Source organism: Rhipicephalus sanguineus, chromosome 6 (assembly GCF_013339695.2).
Source record: "Rhipicephalus sanguineus isolate Rsan-2018 chromosome 6, BIME_Rsan_1.4, whole genome shotgun sequence".
Classification (NCBI taxonomy): Eukaryota; Metazoa; Arthropoda; class Arachnida; order Ixodida; family Ixodidae; genus Rhipicephalus; species Rhipicephalus sanguineus.
Genome location: NC_051181.1, coordinates 131,163,519 through 131,180,160, shown reverse-complemented (window position 1 = coordinate 131,180,160; position 16,642 = coordinate 131,163,519). Strand labels below are relative to the sequence as shown.

The window sequence follows — 16,642 nt, the reverse complement described above, 5'->3', positions numbered from 1 at the left end:
GAATGAAATATTACTTATGTAAGGAAACATATGACTAGAACGTTTGGTAACACTTATCATATACAACGTGTGACTAGGACATTAAATAATACTCATTGGAAAGTACGCAGACATTCACTTGGCGCATTAAACGAGAGGTTTATGAACAGTCTAGCGATATTGACACCTTATAGAGGTTCTGTATTAAAATGGTGGCTTATAAGGTCAGTTTTGCTTTCTCCACACCTCAGGTATTGACAAGGTATTGACATAAACATCGTCACGGAGCACTTTACCGTTTCTGCGACTTGTAACACCTCTGCTTCCATACTGTGTGTACGTACATTGCTAGGTGTCCAAAAGATTTGTCATAGAGACCGGGTTTTCTAGTTTGCTTCGTGCATGTGGGGCACACCGAGCTTATTTTCTGGAGAAAATTTCTCATGGCTTAACGTGAGGACATTTAGGAGACTAACTTTTAAGTACAGATATTGTGGCCATAACGTGCTTGTACGGGTCGCGCCTGACTAGAACAACAGATGAGATCAAATTCAACAGTAATGAAGAAGTCAACAGCAGCTCTTCCGGCGTCTTCTTTCGTGGAAGAATCACGCAGCGCTGTCGTAGACGTGGGAAGAAGCGCTGCTTTTGCGAAGAGACGAGCGCCGCCTGTCTTTGGCCTGCAGAGAAAAGGCAAAAGGAAAAAGGAAGGATATATATGTGCAAAATATTAAAAAATGACAGCTTGCGACTAGTAACGTATCTCTATTGTTCTCTGACTTAGGAAGCATTTGGTTGCGGATATTCGTATCCAGATTTTACCTTTAACACAGCCCCATCTGACCATTACACTAGTTATGTCTTGACAAGGAAACTGACGGCTTTTACAGCATCATTCACATAGCCAGAAGGTAGCACTATGTCAATATTTTGTAGACGCTGTGGATATTCCACTTTAGAAGCGTTGTCGTCCACGACTTCTGTCTCCGTGTTCTTTAGTTCGCTCATGACGTTTAGTTCGAGATCCCGTTGTGCGTGTGCATACTCTTGAAAAACCGGGTAACAGCTCAAGTTTGTCTCAGTCTGTTTGTCCCATCCTTGCGCTGTTACCCAGATCTTCTAGTATGCGCCAACCAGCCCAAGTTAACTTATTGCATTCTGCCCCCCCCCCCCCTCTCCTACCACGCCCCGCTTCGCCTCTTGCTTTAACAGTGAAGCTTTTTAAGCTTTTCGTTCCGCCGGTTCGTGTCACCAGAAAACTGCCACAATGATGAAAGGCCTCTACCTTATATGGCATCTCGCGTCGCCTAGTAGTAACGCTAATAATACCATGCTAATTAAGGTGCTCCTAATTAAGACCTCGATGTCCAGTACGTCCTAATTAAGACCGTATTAATTAACACCATGCTAATTAGGGTCATGGTAATTAGGACCTTGATAATAATCTAGGTCGGCAACAAGCTCCGCTGTTAGTCCAGCCTTGCACCACTAATGCTGGTTACCCACATTTCTTTTTTCCGACACAACTACGCGCCCGCACAGACCTAGAATTGAGCACAATAAAGCTGGCTGTCTCGCGCAGTCTAGCAAATTGCCGCTTGAGCTGATATGGTTATCCAGGTAGCAGGTATGCTGAACGTTCTGGTAAATGAATGAGCGATTTAACTCACGTCCGTAGTGTTGTATCCCCTGTTGGGTGCCGCCGAGCGTAGTTCCTCGATCTTGTAGCTTCCGGAGAGGCTCCTCCGGCTCTGGATGGTGGCGTAGTCGGAGCGGTTGCGCTTCTCTGTGACGTCGATGTAGCGCTGCTGCTGCTGCGTCACCTCGCCGTAGCTCTGGCGCTTCTCTGCTTCCAGGGCTGCGACCGAACCACGAGAGGAAGAATTGGTCATAGGAGGAGGCGATGGCGGAGCGGCTCGTTTGGCGGTGCTCTTACCTTGCTACTTTATTCACCAGGGTATGATGACGATAACTTATGCTCAACAGAAGGCAGCAAGACGGAAGTGATGCCGAGCCCCCACCAATTTCTCTAATACAATTTGTTATACACCAGAGTGGGCTTTTTAGTGAACATAAGCGAAAGTTTAGCTAAACAGAGTCTTTAGTTGTGCGCGTAGCCTGAGTAGCTTCCCCCATTTCTTTTTTTTTGTCATAGTTGTTCGTCCGACTTTTCTTTTTTAATATAGGAGGCATAAATGTAGGTGTAGCAGATTAAAAAAAGAACGAAGTTTCCAAGAAACATGCGTCGCACAACCCAGTAGTCATTGCTGGTTTGAAGTGAGCAACGTTTGAAACATTTTAGCACAGTTGAGTCGTATTTGTATATTGTCAACCGTCCCAGAGCCATATATAAGTGCAGTTTCATTGTTTCTTTTTATCTAGAGTTATTAACTCTGGCAACTTAGGGCGGTAGTTTTTGTGTCATATATATATATATATATATATATATATTATATATATATATTAATATATATATATATATTATATATATATATAATATGAGCGAGATAGAGTGTGTGAGCAGAGAGAGAAACACCAGCATCAAAGGCACGCAGTGAAGATCACTTTTGCCCTGTGCACCTTAATACAGGAACACCCTACGTTAAGTTCACTGTGTCAGTGTACTTCTAGACACGGTATCGCCTTTTATTTATTTTTTTTCTGTGAAGTTCATACGCAGATTCCTTGCTTCCGGTTTTCTGTGTCTTGTCTGATTTGCATAACACTAAGTCCTCATTCAAACAACATTTCCGCTAGTTTTCTTTGCGTTTTGCTCATCCTTATTTGTGCCACTTCTTATCCCTATTAACATCGGTTGTTATGAGGTACTCACATTTTTCGAAGTTCTTGTGCGCTTTGGTCTTCTTGATGCAGACGCTGACGACGGTGATGACGACGAGGAAGGCAATGAGAAAGGAGGCGGCGGGAACCAGGAGGGAGGGATCCTTGTAGAAGACCCAGGCACGGTCATATCCTGCGCCGCATTTAGCACGCCTTGCTGTGAGCACGTCGGTTACGCCGGGCAGATGTGTCATGCGCAGAAACCTCGGCCGAATGCTGCTGAAGTGTGTAATAAAACGTTACGGGGCTCTAATACCCTAGTTAGAGGGACAGTTTAACCGCGGTTATACTTAACCGGGGTTGACTCGTTCAACCGTTGCCAGCGCCAACTGAGCAGCAATTTTCTTTTCCTTGAAACTGGCGCCCTGCAGTCCTTTGGAGTCAATACAGCGCTTATTAAAAAAAAAATATTCTAGAGCACCTTTCGTAAACGTTTGCTGTGTTATAACACAGCAAAGCTGGCTCGCTGGTTGGGAGAATAAGAAAGAGAGATTCTCTAGCCCAGCTTGACCAGAGATATTGTCTCAGTGGCCGTCAAAAAGGCGTGTCGGCCTCAAAACGCTGGAGCTCTTGTTTTTAAACATTGCTGGATATTCAACTTCCCTGTTTAATAAGCGCCGTGTCCAACTCTAACGTTCGCCCTTGCATTTCTCTCTTCATTAAACAATATTCTTGAAGTAACTGTTTGCACTTCCACATCGCGCGATTAAAGCAAACATGTAAAGCCACTGCCACTGGTACAGTCGAGTGCGATTTGAAGGGTATCGCGCGAGCATCGACCAAGAACTACAACAGCGTAACGGCCCCGAATCCTCTTTGGAGGAGAGGGAGGCAAGCTTCACTCACTCTTTGCTGTTCCTTAAGCTGCGATCACTCCCATCTGAGGAAGACGCATTTTCATTTCTTTTTTTTTTATGACAATGCGATATATTTTGTTCAACTTAGCAAGTCGTTCAAGTGAAGCAGTGCCAAGCACCAGCTTTACCATATCTCTCTTATCAATTTCGTTATCGTCCCCGGCGATAAGAGCCAACGACGCATACTCTAGATCGCAACAAATAGAAAGCTTAAAATAGAGAGAAAGGGTGCAGAGTTCGTCGTAGGGTGATTGTTGCAGCATGGAACAGTCAGCGAGGAAGAGAAGATTGCGTAATCTTGATTTTCAGTGTTGCGAAACGTGCCACTAGGCCGGTCGACGCTCGCGTGATAACCTTCAAATCTCGTTAAACTGTACGCCTGGTGGATGACGGTAACACGTCGATGCACTTATGTCTATGTGAATACAGCAAAGGCGCATGCTTCGAATGATTTCTCGTTGTTTCCGTGATGGTAGATGACTGAACGAGAGCCACCTTAAGGCAATGTGGCCTGCCTTACGATGAGTGCTTACCGTTATTGGTGGTGTTGATGATGATGGCTTCGCTTCCGGATCCGCGTCCAAACTGGTTGGAGGCGGTGAGGTACACCTTGTACGTCGCACCACCGTCCAGGTCTGTGAGCGTGTAGCTGGTGTCGTCCGAAGCCACGACCGGGATATGGTGCCAGGGACCGGCGTTCTTCTTGTAGTGCAGAGTATAGCCTAGTGCAAGAGAAAACAATGGGGTACTTGGTATTTTAGCTTTCGAGAAGAGCGCCAGGCTCTTGCGGCATGTGTTCTTGGCGTTGTCTTGCATGCATGCATTGTTTAGTTTTCATTCGTAATCGCTTGCAGCCTATTCGAAAGGTGCTGTAAGGAGTCGCATTACATCAGTTTTGATAACTGAAGCATTCTGTCAGAACGCTGTTTTCGTTCATCTTACCGAAAATGCCGAACTGTTAGTTTTCAGTAATAATAATAATAATAATAATAATAATAATAATAATAACAATAATAATAATAATAACAATAATAATAATAATAATAATAATAACATGGAAGCGCTTGTAACGGTACCACAAAATTTTGAACTACAGATATTTGTTTACTGTCTCACTCACTCACTCACTCACTCACTCACTCACTCACTCACTCACTCACTCACTCACTCACTCAATCACTCACTCACTCACTCACTCACTCACTCACTCATTAATCACTCAAATAATCAATCGGTCAACAATCAATCAATCAGTCAGTCATTCAATCAATCGATCGATTAATCATTGTTTAGCGATCTGTTAACCAGTCAATTAGTCAACAATCAATCAATGAGTCAGTCAGTCAAGTCAATCAATCGATCGCTTAATCATTGTTTAGCGATGTGTTTGACGCAGAGGTTTTCGACGACGGTACCTGTTACGGGAGCAACGGTGGCCTTCGAGTGGGTCCACTTAACCTTGAACGCAGAGTCGGTGCTCGAAATCAGGGTCAGTGCCGGAGGGAGTGGCACATCTGTAGGAAAAATAGGTGGCGCTTAACCATAAGTACAAAACAAACACATGCTTTATCAACGACAATCTCTTCACTGCACGTTGTAAAGTGTTATGCCTTGCTTATATATTTGTCGAACCACAGAGAAGTCCATTGGAGAGGTGTATCTTCGGAAGACCTGTTCAGAGTTTGAGCACTTTCCGTCGGAGTTTGCGCAGTGAGACGCTAACTTGTGAAGCCTCTCAAAATTGTCGGACTGAATCATTACAGCGTTTCGTACACTCTAAAAAAAAAAGTGTCATTTGACTCTCTTTTTATACATGTAAGAGTCACATGTGTAGCACTCCCTTTAGAGAGGCAAGTTGACGCTCTTTAGGAGAGTCGTGCATTGACTCGCTTTTGGAAAGTCGTTCGTTCCACGACTCTCCTAAAGAGGGTCAACGTGCCTCTCTAAAGGGAGCGCTGCACATGTGACTCCCACATGTATAAAAAGAGAGTCACAGTTCTTAGAGTGTAGAAGCGCGCCTTGTAAAGAAAAAATCGTGATTATATCAAACATTTGCTCATCTTAATGAGTTCGCTTACTGTGAATCGCTGAAGATCAAAACAAAGCAATCTCATTAGGTGGAGAATTCGTTCAGCACGACAATCCTTATCGTTCACTTAGACTTAGTAATAATGTAACACACTGGAGAAATCGCCGCGCAAAAGATGTAGATGAAGTCGTCGAAGACACTCTAATTGCCGTAAAGCTGCTTGCTTATCGTAATAGGTGCATTGAGTTTAGATGTGCGTCGATGCCAAGTTTTACTTTCCGTTAATTAGCTCGTCTGGACATACATCTCCCAAACCGATAATTCAATGGGCTTATAATCCTTAATTGGTTTGCTTCAACTGGGCTTCGTCACAACGATGCTTGATTGCTTCATCGCAATGATGTAAATTGGTTTAAACTCTGATCTTAATAGCAGGTAGTTCGTTTTCGAAAGGAAACTTCATTAGAAATACTCTGGGCCTACGGAAGGTGTGCAATAGTATACATATCTAAAACCACCTTGTGAATGAGACCCAAGGTGCGTATGACACAGCTTAGCTGAGAGGAAAGATAAAGAAAAGAAAAAGAAAGAAAGAAAGAAGGAAAGAAAGAAAGGAGGCGAGGATGTTAACCAGAAAGGCGTCTGGTTTGCTAACCTGCGCATGGGGAGGTGAAATAGAAAGAAGAGAGAACCACAGTGAACGTGTGCTTGTGCGTGGACAGCACCGTACAGTCATGGTTATGAAACGTTCTGTGAATAACAGCCACGAGAAATCACCGAAGCGAACGAAAGCGGACTCAAGACTACCTGCGACGTGAAGACATAAACTTATTGGATGTTGTGCTCAATTCAGAATGGTGTTGTCCTTTGTACTAACCGCCATCCAGTGTGCGTACGAGCAGTGCTTCGGAGGGCGGTCCGCTTCCGATGGCGTTGAAGGCCTTGACGATGACGCTGTACCGCGATGACTTTGTAAGACCCACGAGCGTGACTTCCTGAGACCCGTTGACCACCGTCTCGACCGTCTTGAACGAGTACGGCTGGCTGGACTCGGCCGCCCGGTACCCCACGTAGTAGCCCTTGAGCACGCCGTTCCACGAGTCACGTGGTGGGGGCTACAAATGCCGAGTGATGACGTGTGCACTCGCGCTCAATATAACTTGAAACATGGCAGCGCGTGGCCTCACAAGTTTAAAGATTGCGCTTGACTTATACTTGCCCTCATTTCCGTAACTAAATCTAATTTTCTTACTTGGGATAATCTGTAAGTGAGAGAACAGCGTTTAGTTGTTGAAATAAGGGCTATTGTAAGCCGTGCACAATCTTTGAGCTTGTGAAGCCACGCAGTCTTGTATTGCAAGTCATATTGAGTGCGACTCACTCAAGTGGTTCAAGAAGATTAGTACCATGGTTTTAGTGTTAAGTTGGTACATGATGACGGTATGAAGGTTTCAGCAAGGTACAGACGCTAAAGCTAGGTTGTCTTTGCGTGTTTTTTTACTGCATTGGGTTCTTTACGCATGCGTGGTTGAGCTCTACAGAATAAGTTTGTAATAAACTTCACTTGTAAGTCCAGCGTTTGTTTTGTGTGTTTCTTTTTTGGTGTGCTCACGTCTTTACTTTGGTGGAACCTTCACAGTGTGGTTCAAGAAGACTTCCTGCTTGGTACCTTGAAATGGTTAGCTGTACATTGTTATGATCGTGCGAAAAGAGACACTACGAAGAAACTTCACTAGCAACATAGCGCGAAATGCGAGATAATTAAATACGTTAGCATTACGCCCAATCACATATATCTACTTTTATTATGCTGGTAAGTGCGGTAGACCAGCCACTAAAACTTGTGCACTTTTCTTCACATTGTCCCTGCAAATTCTAAAGCGTTAAAACGTGCTCGTGTATGTCGTGTTCATCTCCGTGATCTCTGTTCATGACTCGCCAGAAGAATGTGTAGTGGCAAGCGCAGATCATAACCACACGGTATTGGTATGCATGAGTAGTGGTTATAAGGTTGCCGACGCACCCTAACATTTCGCGCGATCACGAATTATACTGTACGGCTGGACCTGCGAGCATCTCGAAGTCGAACGCTAGCTGATATAAATGTACACACGCACCAACACATACGCGCGTGCACGTATGGACGTAGTACAAGAAAGGTATTGTGCATGAAGCGCGTGTTTTATAGCCGTCTATTACGCTGACAGGGAGCGTTCCATTCTCATCTCCTGATTTATGTTACCGGCACAACAACAGGTTGGCGCATGTTTAACGCGTCGAGGAGATAAGCGGTGAGATATAGTTCCGTGTCATGAACTGGCCGGAAAGGAATACCTTCCACGAAACGGCGATGGATGTAGGTCCCTTGGCAGCCGCCCAGACGTCGGTTGGTGATCCACCGGGCTCTGAAAGAAACGTAAACAAGCTCATATATTACACGAATTACCGAAGTCTTATGTTGAGCGCTCTATGGAAAAAAAAAAAAAGGACGCTGGCACAGACGGCATTACTTGCTTGAGCATAGAGTCAAATACTCCCCTTGCTTTTATGGCATCTTAATGGAGGCTCTGCCTTAGCAGAGGCACGGCCTCTTAATAGAGGTTGCTGTCGCGGCAGTTGTATTAAAACAAAGCACCTGCCTCCCGGCCTTTGATCTCAAAGGTCTATTCATGCTATTTCATACTCTCGCATCTTATCATGATCACCTGTCATGCATTCAACAGCGATAGACCACGCGATGTGTCACTGTCATAATTTTATTCTATAATCCTATGTAGCGGTTGTTCTTGGGGTACTTTACAGCCATATTACATTCACCTTGCATCATATTAGAACCAGTAATAATTTTCAGTATTCATATCTGTTTTACGCACGTTTAGTGCGCAGGTTTTCAGCCCCTTTAGAGGTACCTTAAGCCTACGCATTGTCATTCATCACGGCATTTCATCCACATTATAATTTCTGTTGCTTCTTTGTATTGGCGCTCTTTGGCCGTAAGCGGCCCTTGCTCCATTAAACGCTATTGATCATTATCATCTATTTATAGCATTTCTTCGGTTGTTTATGTTTCGTTAACTTCCCATTGGCCGTCCCTTTCAGTGAAAAGAATGACGGCTGTAAGTCATGCAAAGGCTGTCCCGTGAACCGTGACTAGAAGTAGCCTAGGTCACTATCATGAAACACCACAAGCAGTCCCATCATTCATTGCCATCCCTTCACCACTACTCTGACGCTGTGAACTTATACGGATCATCGTAGCAGAAAAGCAGCACGCCAGTCGCTTAAGTCATTTTCGAGGTTACGAGAGCTGTTGGCAGCGGTACAGGGTAGCCTTCAGGGACATGCAAGGTTGGCACCGGCTAGCGAGGCAGGTGCGAATTCGTCGGCGCCACCTTTGAGCGTAAGCGATCGTTCGCGAGCGTGTAACGTGTTGAAACGCCAGCGAGATTCGCCGCCTTTTGTGCGGGGCTCTTGCGTGATGCATATTGCATGCAGGGCGTGCTGACTCACCTTCTTCGGCGGTGAGGAAGCGGACGGGGTCCGAGGGGGGACCCTGACCTACTTCGTTCTCGGCGGTCACGGTGAGAGAATACGAAGCTCCCGGATGAAGCTCGCTGATCATGGCCGAAGTCTGGCTGTTCGGCACGCTCTGCTCCATGAGGCGATGAGCACCGTCTGCGAGGCAAACGCAAGGCGCATGCGAAAGGCATAGTCCTTTGTGTGAATGGAGAGTTGCACGATTACCACTCGATGCAAACATCCGTTCATTTTAGATGAGCTTGAATTTGAATACAAAGAACGGAGTGTGCGAGCGAATTTATCATTGAGGAGTATAACGACCAGATACCAACGATGGGTTCCGCGTTATCGCCTTCGTGTTGCACTTTACGTAAGGTTATAGCACTCAAGAAGATGTGTTTGAGATTAATATGATTGCGATTAAGATGTTTGTGAGGATGACGTGGCCGCTGCAAGCACAGGACAGTGTTAAGTGGAGGAACATGGGAGAGGCTTTTGCCCTGCAGTGGGCGTAGTTAGACTGATGACGATGATCATAGCACACAATCTACAGCGATACAGGGGAGAAGTGTAGATGTATTTACGCGCTTGCTGCAGTTATGCAAATTGATATTGAGAAAGGTAGCTGAGGAACTTTCAGGCTGGTCTTTCTCCTAAGCTGGAGTTAAAGCACTCTCAACAGAACTTTTCCGGCTGCAGTAATGCTTGCCTCAGCTGTAGACGCAGATTTTTTGGATTAAAATAACCGTTGTAGAGCCAAAGTGCCCAAATAACGATGTTCCTAGTACCAAAGGACCGGCTAGGTCCGTTCATTTCAGGGCATAGAAGTGCTGCTTAGGGATGAAGCTACCCCCGCCACGGTGGTCTACTGGTTATGGCGCTCGACTTCTGACCCGAAGGTCGCGGGATCGAATCCCGGCCGCGGCGGCTGCATTTTCGATGGAGGCGAAAAGGTTTGAGGCCCGTGTGCTTAGATTTAGGTGCACGTTAAAGAACCCCAGGTGGTCGAAATTTCCGGATCCCTCCAATACGGCGTCCCCCATAATCGTGTCGTGGTTTTGGGACGTTAAACCCCAGATATTATTAAATTATTATTATTAGGGATGAAGCTACGTCGTCGTCGTCAACGCCTGCAGAAAAATGACTGGTGACTACTGCGCTTGCTAACACCCTTGAGCCCCCCCCCCGCCCCCTATTTTCCACTGTCAGAAGCAACAAGAAATGCAATGCAAGAGTTGATGTCCGTGAGAGTCGTACACCTGATTTTCTTTTTTTGCATCTTCCTCGCCATTACCAGGTGAGAGCTTTTGTAAAGGCACTGGACGTTTCGACAGAACTTGCATTTACGATTGAGTACGTACATAATATGCGACGGAGCCATTTCCAAAAGCATAACACTCTCGTCACAGTAGGCTCTCATTGAAAGTCTTTTACAGCCGGTTGTGATGACACTGTGCACTAGAATTATTATTAGTAGCAGTACTATTTTAGTGTGGAATGCTTGTTTCTGCTGTTGGTGATTCTGAGGTGTCATCCAGGAAAACAAATTTTCAGATAATATCTTTTCATTGTCATTTTAAGTCACTATTCGCCTATATAGTCATGCGGCAAAAGAAAAGCGGCGTACCCCTGTCCCTCCAGTAGTGGACGATGTAGTTGTTGATGGGGCTGTTCCCGCTGTACGGCTCCGACCAGATGACGTTCACCTTGCGGCTCCAGACTTCCAGGATACGAAGGTCCAGCGGTTGAGCGGGGACCTCTGCGTAAGCGAAGACAAATAACATATTGACTCAATATGTAGTTTCGATTTCAGTGTTTCATGTGGTAAAAAGACGCTCACCGACGACGAGCAGCTTGATGTTCCTCTCGTCGCTGCCGTACTCGTTCTTCGCGACGCAGGTGTAGAGGGCCGCGTCGCTCCTGTCTGTCGTCGGAATCACCAGCTCTGAGGTCACGCCGTTCTCCGTGTTCGACTCGAACTTTTCGTACCTGCGTGTTAAAATTAAGCCGGAAAAATTACCAATCGCCTGAAACTGTAGGAGTTTAGGCGTTGCTGTCTACAGCCATCATAGTGTCACTATAGCGATTTGTACTACCAGTTTCACTTCACTGTTTTTATGTTTCGCTTTTCGAATTCAAGCGTGTACTGTATTTCTTTTATTTACCATTGTATAATAATGACCATACTGTTATTGATGATCTTGTCCCACCCCCCTTATGTAATACCCTGCACAGGGTCTCTAAGGGACAATAAATGATGGTGGTTCAGTAGCATGATGGCTCTAACGGTAAGCTTGAAAGAACAAGCGATGTTCTCTGAAGTAAAATTTCGCCGTAAGGTCGAAGCAGTGAATGCAATAGCAACAAACCGGAATGTTACACGAAGTAAGGCAATCATCAAATTCCGATAGCATCCGACCTGGCTTAACTGATGAAAACGCTGGCGCAAGAAAACGCGGTCGCTGCAGCCAGCGAAGCGACCTTCGTGCTGTCTGTCATTTCAACCAAACTGAGCAGCGAGAACACAGCACGTACAGCGGTATGGGCTGTCTGCCTATCTCTGAAGATAGGGCGCGCGAGACCATGCCTGGCCTATCAAAGTACGCAGTTCTTGCCGGAGCCACGGAGCCCCCCTGCCCTCCCTTAGGGACCACCCATGGGCGTTTCTCGCGACGTATACGGCCAGCGCGTTTCATCCCCACTCGAACCGCGATAGTCGGCTGCGCCTTCGCACGCTTTCACTCGCACTAGGACATACGACGCGCGGGGCGGCATTATCGTCATTGGAATTTATACGGAACATGACGGCGACGGCAAAAATGCGTCTGGGGTGTCCATGTAATGGCTATCGCAATAAGCAAAATGGAGCTGAGCGAACCTTGTAATGCTTTGAACATAGTCTTTTAGCATTTGGCAGCAATAAAATTGCTGCTATTGTATGGAAACATGTCTAGGTTGTCAGAGAATACGAAAGTAACTGAAGAATTAACGTTAGTTAGGGCTAGCTGCAGTACTCCATTAAAGCCCTTCTACTATAATGAAATACAAGTAGGCTGTTGGTGCCGCAGCCGCTGAATATTATTTAAACCATGGTGTAATTCTTGAGAACATGACGATGTGATAACTTTGTAATAAATTTCACTGTGGGTTTGAATATATGGGATACTTTCGTGCAGCAGCTCGGAATATAATGCTTATTTGTAATATTGCTGCGTCAAGTACGAAAAAGTAACGTGGAGATGTAACATTATAGAGAAACACCAAGTCCGAAAGCAGTCATTTTTGCTGCTTGTGGTCGCCTTTCAAGTCGTGATTATTTTTTTCCCCTTGTTTTGTAACAGTATGTACAGTCGTGAGCGATATGAAAGGTAACACAAATTACCTTTGAAACTTTGAAACGCAGTCAGCAAACGCGACAGTGTTCGTAACACTAAATGCTCAAGTCTTGCAATTCGATACGTCACGTTCATATCGGCACATTACAAGTAATCGTCGATTAAACATGAATTACGTGTTCCCTCTCGTATTGCTCTCGGCTGTACCTTTAAACAGTAACAAGTCAGTGTTCTCGCCACCCATGAATAAAATCTAACCTAACCTGTGTTAAGATGTTGCAGCAATGGTGAAATGTTCTTTACACCGTTTTTTTTAAATTTCTTTTCGGTGCGCGTAGAACGCTTTTGCGGCACTGTTGGTTCTTGACACATTTCTGGAACGGGTGATAGGAGCTTTGGTAGCTTCAACATTCATCTGACGCTTGCACTTATTGCTTTAACCGTCGACGCGCGTGCTTACTGATGACATGTGGAGTCGTTTTCTTTGAAGCCTTACCTTGTCACTGGAGCGAATATGAGCCGCTTCTTATCTTGGGACCACGTGATCTCCAGTGGGGAATCCCCGATGGCTTGGCACTGCAGAGTGGCCGCTTCCCCGCGCCGAACGGTCTGCACCTTGAACTTCTCCTCGAACCGGGCGGGCACTTTATGAAAGATAATCAAATGACACCCATCAAAAATATGCTGACTGCGCATAATGGGATGTTACCCGTCATAGTTGCTGTAATTTGTTTACACTTGATAGTATTGTAAATACGTGACATAAAAAAGGTTTATGTTGGTATGTATCCTTCATTAAACTTTTAAGGCGAAAGCCTTAGATGCCTCGACATCCTACAGCGTCATCATGATGTCACAGGTCACCGAAAATTGTGACGTCATCGTGACTTCACATGATAACGTTATCACGTGACACCGTCGCTTGGTCAAATGTAGGTCGATCACGGAGGCACTGCAAATTCACTGCAAAAATTTCGGGCGGGATCATTACAGTTGACTAAGAAGAAAAAGAAGAGCATGGCTTTCGTCTTCTAGTCCTCTTAGGCAGAGGCACAAGAGACCGTAGTGTTTTTGTGCGCATGTTCATATTGTATGCTTTGTCCAAGTCCAGGACGTACAAAAGAAAACTAAGGAAAACGAAACATTAGAGATTGGCGATGCCGACGATATCACAATTTATGTCCCGGGACTTCTGTCAATCTTTATTGAATATTTATCGCGCGGCATGCTTTCCCAGGACACCGGACAACCACTCATCGATGTTCGCTCTGAACCTGGAAAGTAAAATGCGAGGAATAAGTTTAGTGCTCCTGTATTTCATAAACGTCGCAAACAGGTTTACGCGAATTGCGAAAGTTCACGCGCCGCTTAAATAGCACGTTACCGATCACTCTGACGGTGATTTCCTTCTCAAGCCGTTCTCCGTAGCTGTTCGCTGCGTTGCACACATACGTCCCGCCGTCGGACTTGGTGGCATTTTGTATCCGCAGCGTTCCGTTCATGGTTCCGGATACAACTGTGCTGCCTCCAGAGGAACCACCTGAAATGGTCGTGTGCATAGTTAATTACCCCTTTTCGACACAGCGTCCTCATTTGGAGACGCGAATTACTTTCACCGTTTCTATGCACTATTAGTAAGGAAAAGACCACAGACGCTGAGCTAATTGTAAATCAAGCATTCTTGTTGCCTTAAGTTCTTTCATATAACTTCTGCTTGAAATATTTTGCTACGAACGATCGCTTTGGTGAAGGCAGTACCGTGTTTAACGAGACGTTCGATGTGGGGTGTTTCGGCAGAAATTTCAAAATTTGTTTTTCCCTTGTTTATTAATGTTCTGCCAGAAGATCACTATCTCATGTAATTTGATTGGGTCGTTGAATTCGGTTTATGAATTGTACATAACCGACTTGGACTGATTGTACAATAACTCGAGAATTATTTGCGTTGTATTTACAATTAATGTCGTAATACACACTATATTTTATTTTAACACTTCCACTTGCCCTTAATTTTGTTTCGGGAACCTTGGCATCAAATCATGTTAATTTCACACATTTATAGACAGTCGATCATAAATAGTGTCGCAAAGGGGTCGAAAATCTCATTGCAAAATATCCACGAACTTACGTTTGGTCCATGTCACCGTTGGCTCTGGGTAGCCGTGGCTCTGGCATGGGATTTCCAGTTTGCTTCCCAGCAGAACAACACCGCTGGTTGGCTCGACAGTCCATGCTGGTGGGGCTTCACGCGTGTGAAAATAATTATAAATAAGGAAAAACATCTCATGCCAGACAAGCTCTCCGGTTGGCTGTTGAAGTGTTTAGACAAAGCAGCGGCGTAGTTTAATGTGCCTGTTACCATAAAGCTATGTGCGCGTCGTGTTACTGTAGTAAACGGTTGAAACCACTCGACAATTTATGACTCGATTTCTTGAGGTCGCTACGCTCCGTACTTCAGTTTCTGGTTTGGTTCTATAAAGCAAAGTTTTTTATCCGGAACTTAAATGACGTTCCTTTAAGTAGTGGAAATGGCAATTATATGCACCTGCTATGCAGCAGCCGTATACCTATAGAAACCATATTGTTAGTTATTGAAGCTTGAGGCATAGAGGCTTTCAGCTGCCCCTGACGGTTTCCTTTTTCTTTTCTAGAAATGACTTTAAAAAAAAAAGCCTGTAGAAATATCTGGTGACTATTTATCTGATATGTAGGACATACATTTAACATTTAGGATGTATTACTCGTGTCGCTTCTCTCTGATCAAAATAAAGCGACTTAACGATGAAAATAAATAGCGCCGTACATCAATTCTATGACCTTCCTTCTGTGGATTTATTACTTTTTTTTTTACTCTCAGCAGAAACATAAGCACACATCGAAACGTCAGAAAGTACTTTCGCCTTCATCGCTTTCTGTTGCCGCTGACGTTAATAAGCCTCCCAGGTTTTGTGATGCAGACACATGCGCAAGCAACATTCCGCGTAACGAAGCTGTACCTACCGTTCACTATCAGTTCCGCCGTGTACCTCGTAGCTCCGCCTCTGTTCGCAGCCGTGCACGTGTAGTTTCCCGCATGACTCTTGCGTAGCTTTTTGATCACGAGACTGCTGTAGTCCTGCGCGTTCTCTGTTAACACCGTGGCGTCTTCGGGCAGGTTCTGGTTATTCTTGCGCCATTTGAAGGTGAAAGGTGGCACTCCAGTGACGGAGCAGAGGGCCCGGAACTTGGACCCTTCCTTTAGGTTTTTCGGAAAGACCATAGGCTGAATTTCTGGAGGCTCTGGAATATAAACAATATCAACGAATGTGCGTTGTATTGAAATTGTTGCACTGGTACTGGGACTTCAGTGACCTTGATCGAAATAAACATGGAAAGATGCTTACCTGCTGACAGGACTTCTGGGAAAAACGTGTGGACGAGAAACGCGACGAAAATTTCCAAACGCATCGTAAATGTGGGTTCAGTTTAGAGAAGGCAGCTGAGCTGTGCGCGTTGTGGTTATTCGTCGACGCTCTTTCGCGCAATACGGTCTCACTGCCATCTATCGAGTGATGTTTGAAACGTCGCTAGTGTCTAGAGCTGGCGTTTCTACTCATATTATCGGAACTTACAGTGAAACGCGGCGCTGGTAGACGGAAATAACGTTCGGGCGCTGAAGAAAGGTCATTGGCTATTTCGTTGTGAACTGATAATGTTGATCGAAGCAATGTCACCTTAGCACGGCAGAAAATAAGTTTTCCACTCCCTGTTGGCAGCATGTTGAAAAAACGGCATTTCTGAATGAAGTAAACCTTCGCGTTTTGCTAGAGGCCGCGCCAAGCGCAAAACTGTTTCAGAAGGGGGAAATCCGTAGCAGTGTATCAACAAAGATAGGCGCCTGATGAAACGGAGCGATCACATACTGGCGTCGACGGTGGAATATCGTAAGGCAGATCCAAGAAAATTTACTTGTAATGCTGGCAACCCATATTAACTAAGTTAGTGCACGAAAGAACACCGCACTGAAAGGAACGACATCTTAATTGCTTCATAGCGCTGTGTCCGTGTTGTTACTTTTCGTCCTGTGTTCTTTTTCGTCTTAT

At 45.1% G+C, this 16,642-nt stretch overlaps 1 protein-coding gene across 2 annotated transcripts in view; it reads right to left on the bottom strand.

Moving 5' to 3' along the window:
- Positions 1-461: 461 nt before the first annotated feature.
- LOC119397552 (Down syndrome cell adhesion molecule homolog) overlaps positions 462-16,642 on the bottom strand; it is a 409,196-nt gene continuing 393,015 nt past the window's right edge. The window contains exons 1-11 of one of the 2 annotated variants that reach the window (XM_037664975.2): positions 13,057-13,615; positions 11,066-11,214; positions 10,853-10,984; positions 9,217-9,381; positions 8,041-8,111; positions 6,584-6,821; positions 5,093-5,191; positions 4,211-4,399; positions 2,813-2,953; positions 1,650-1,837; positions 462-659 (exon numbers count right to left, since the gene is read on the bottom strand). In XM_037664975.2, the coding sequence (XP_037520903.2) occupies positions 588-659; positions 1,650-1,837; positions 2,813-2,953; positions 4,211-4,399; positions 5,093-5,191; positions 6,584-6,821; positions 8,041-8,111; positions 9,217-9,381; positions 10,853-10,984; positions 11,066-11,214; positions 13,057-13,256 (1,644 nt within the window). In that variant the 5' untranslated portion in view covers positions 13,257-13,615 and the 3' untranslated portion in view covers positions 462-587. Of the gene's footprint in view, positions 660-1,649; positions 1,838-2,812; positions 2,954-4,210; positions 4,400-5,092; positions 5,192-6,583; positions 6,822-8,040; positions 8,112-9,216; positions 9,382-10,852; positions 10,985-11,065; positions 11,215-13,056; positions 13,616-16,642 lie in introns of those variants that run through there. The other variant, XM_049417103.1, reaches the window with a different exon arrangement.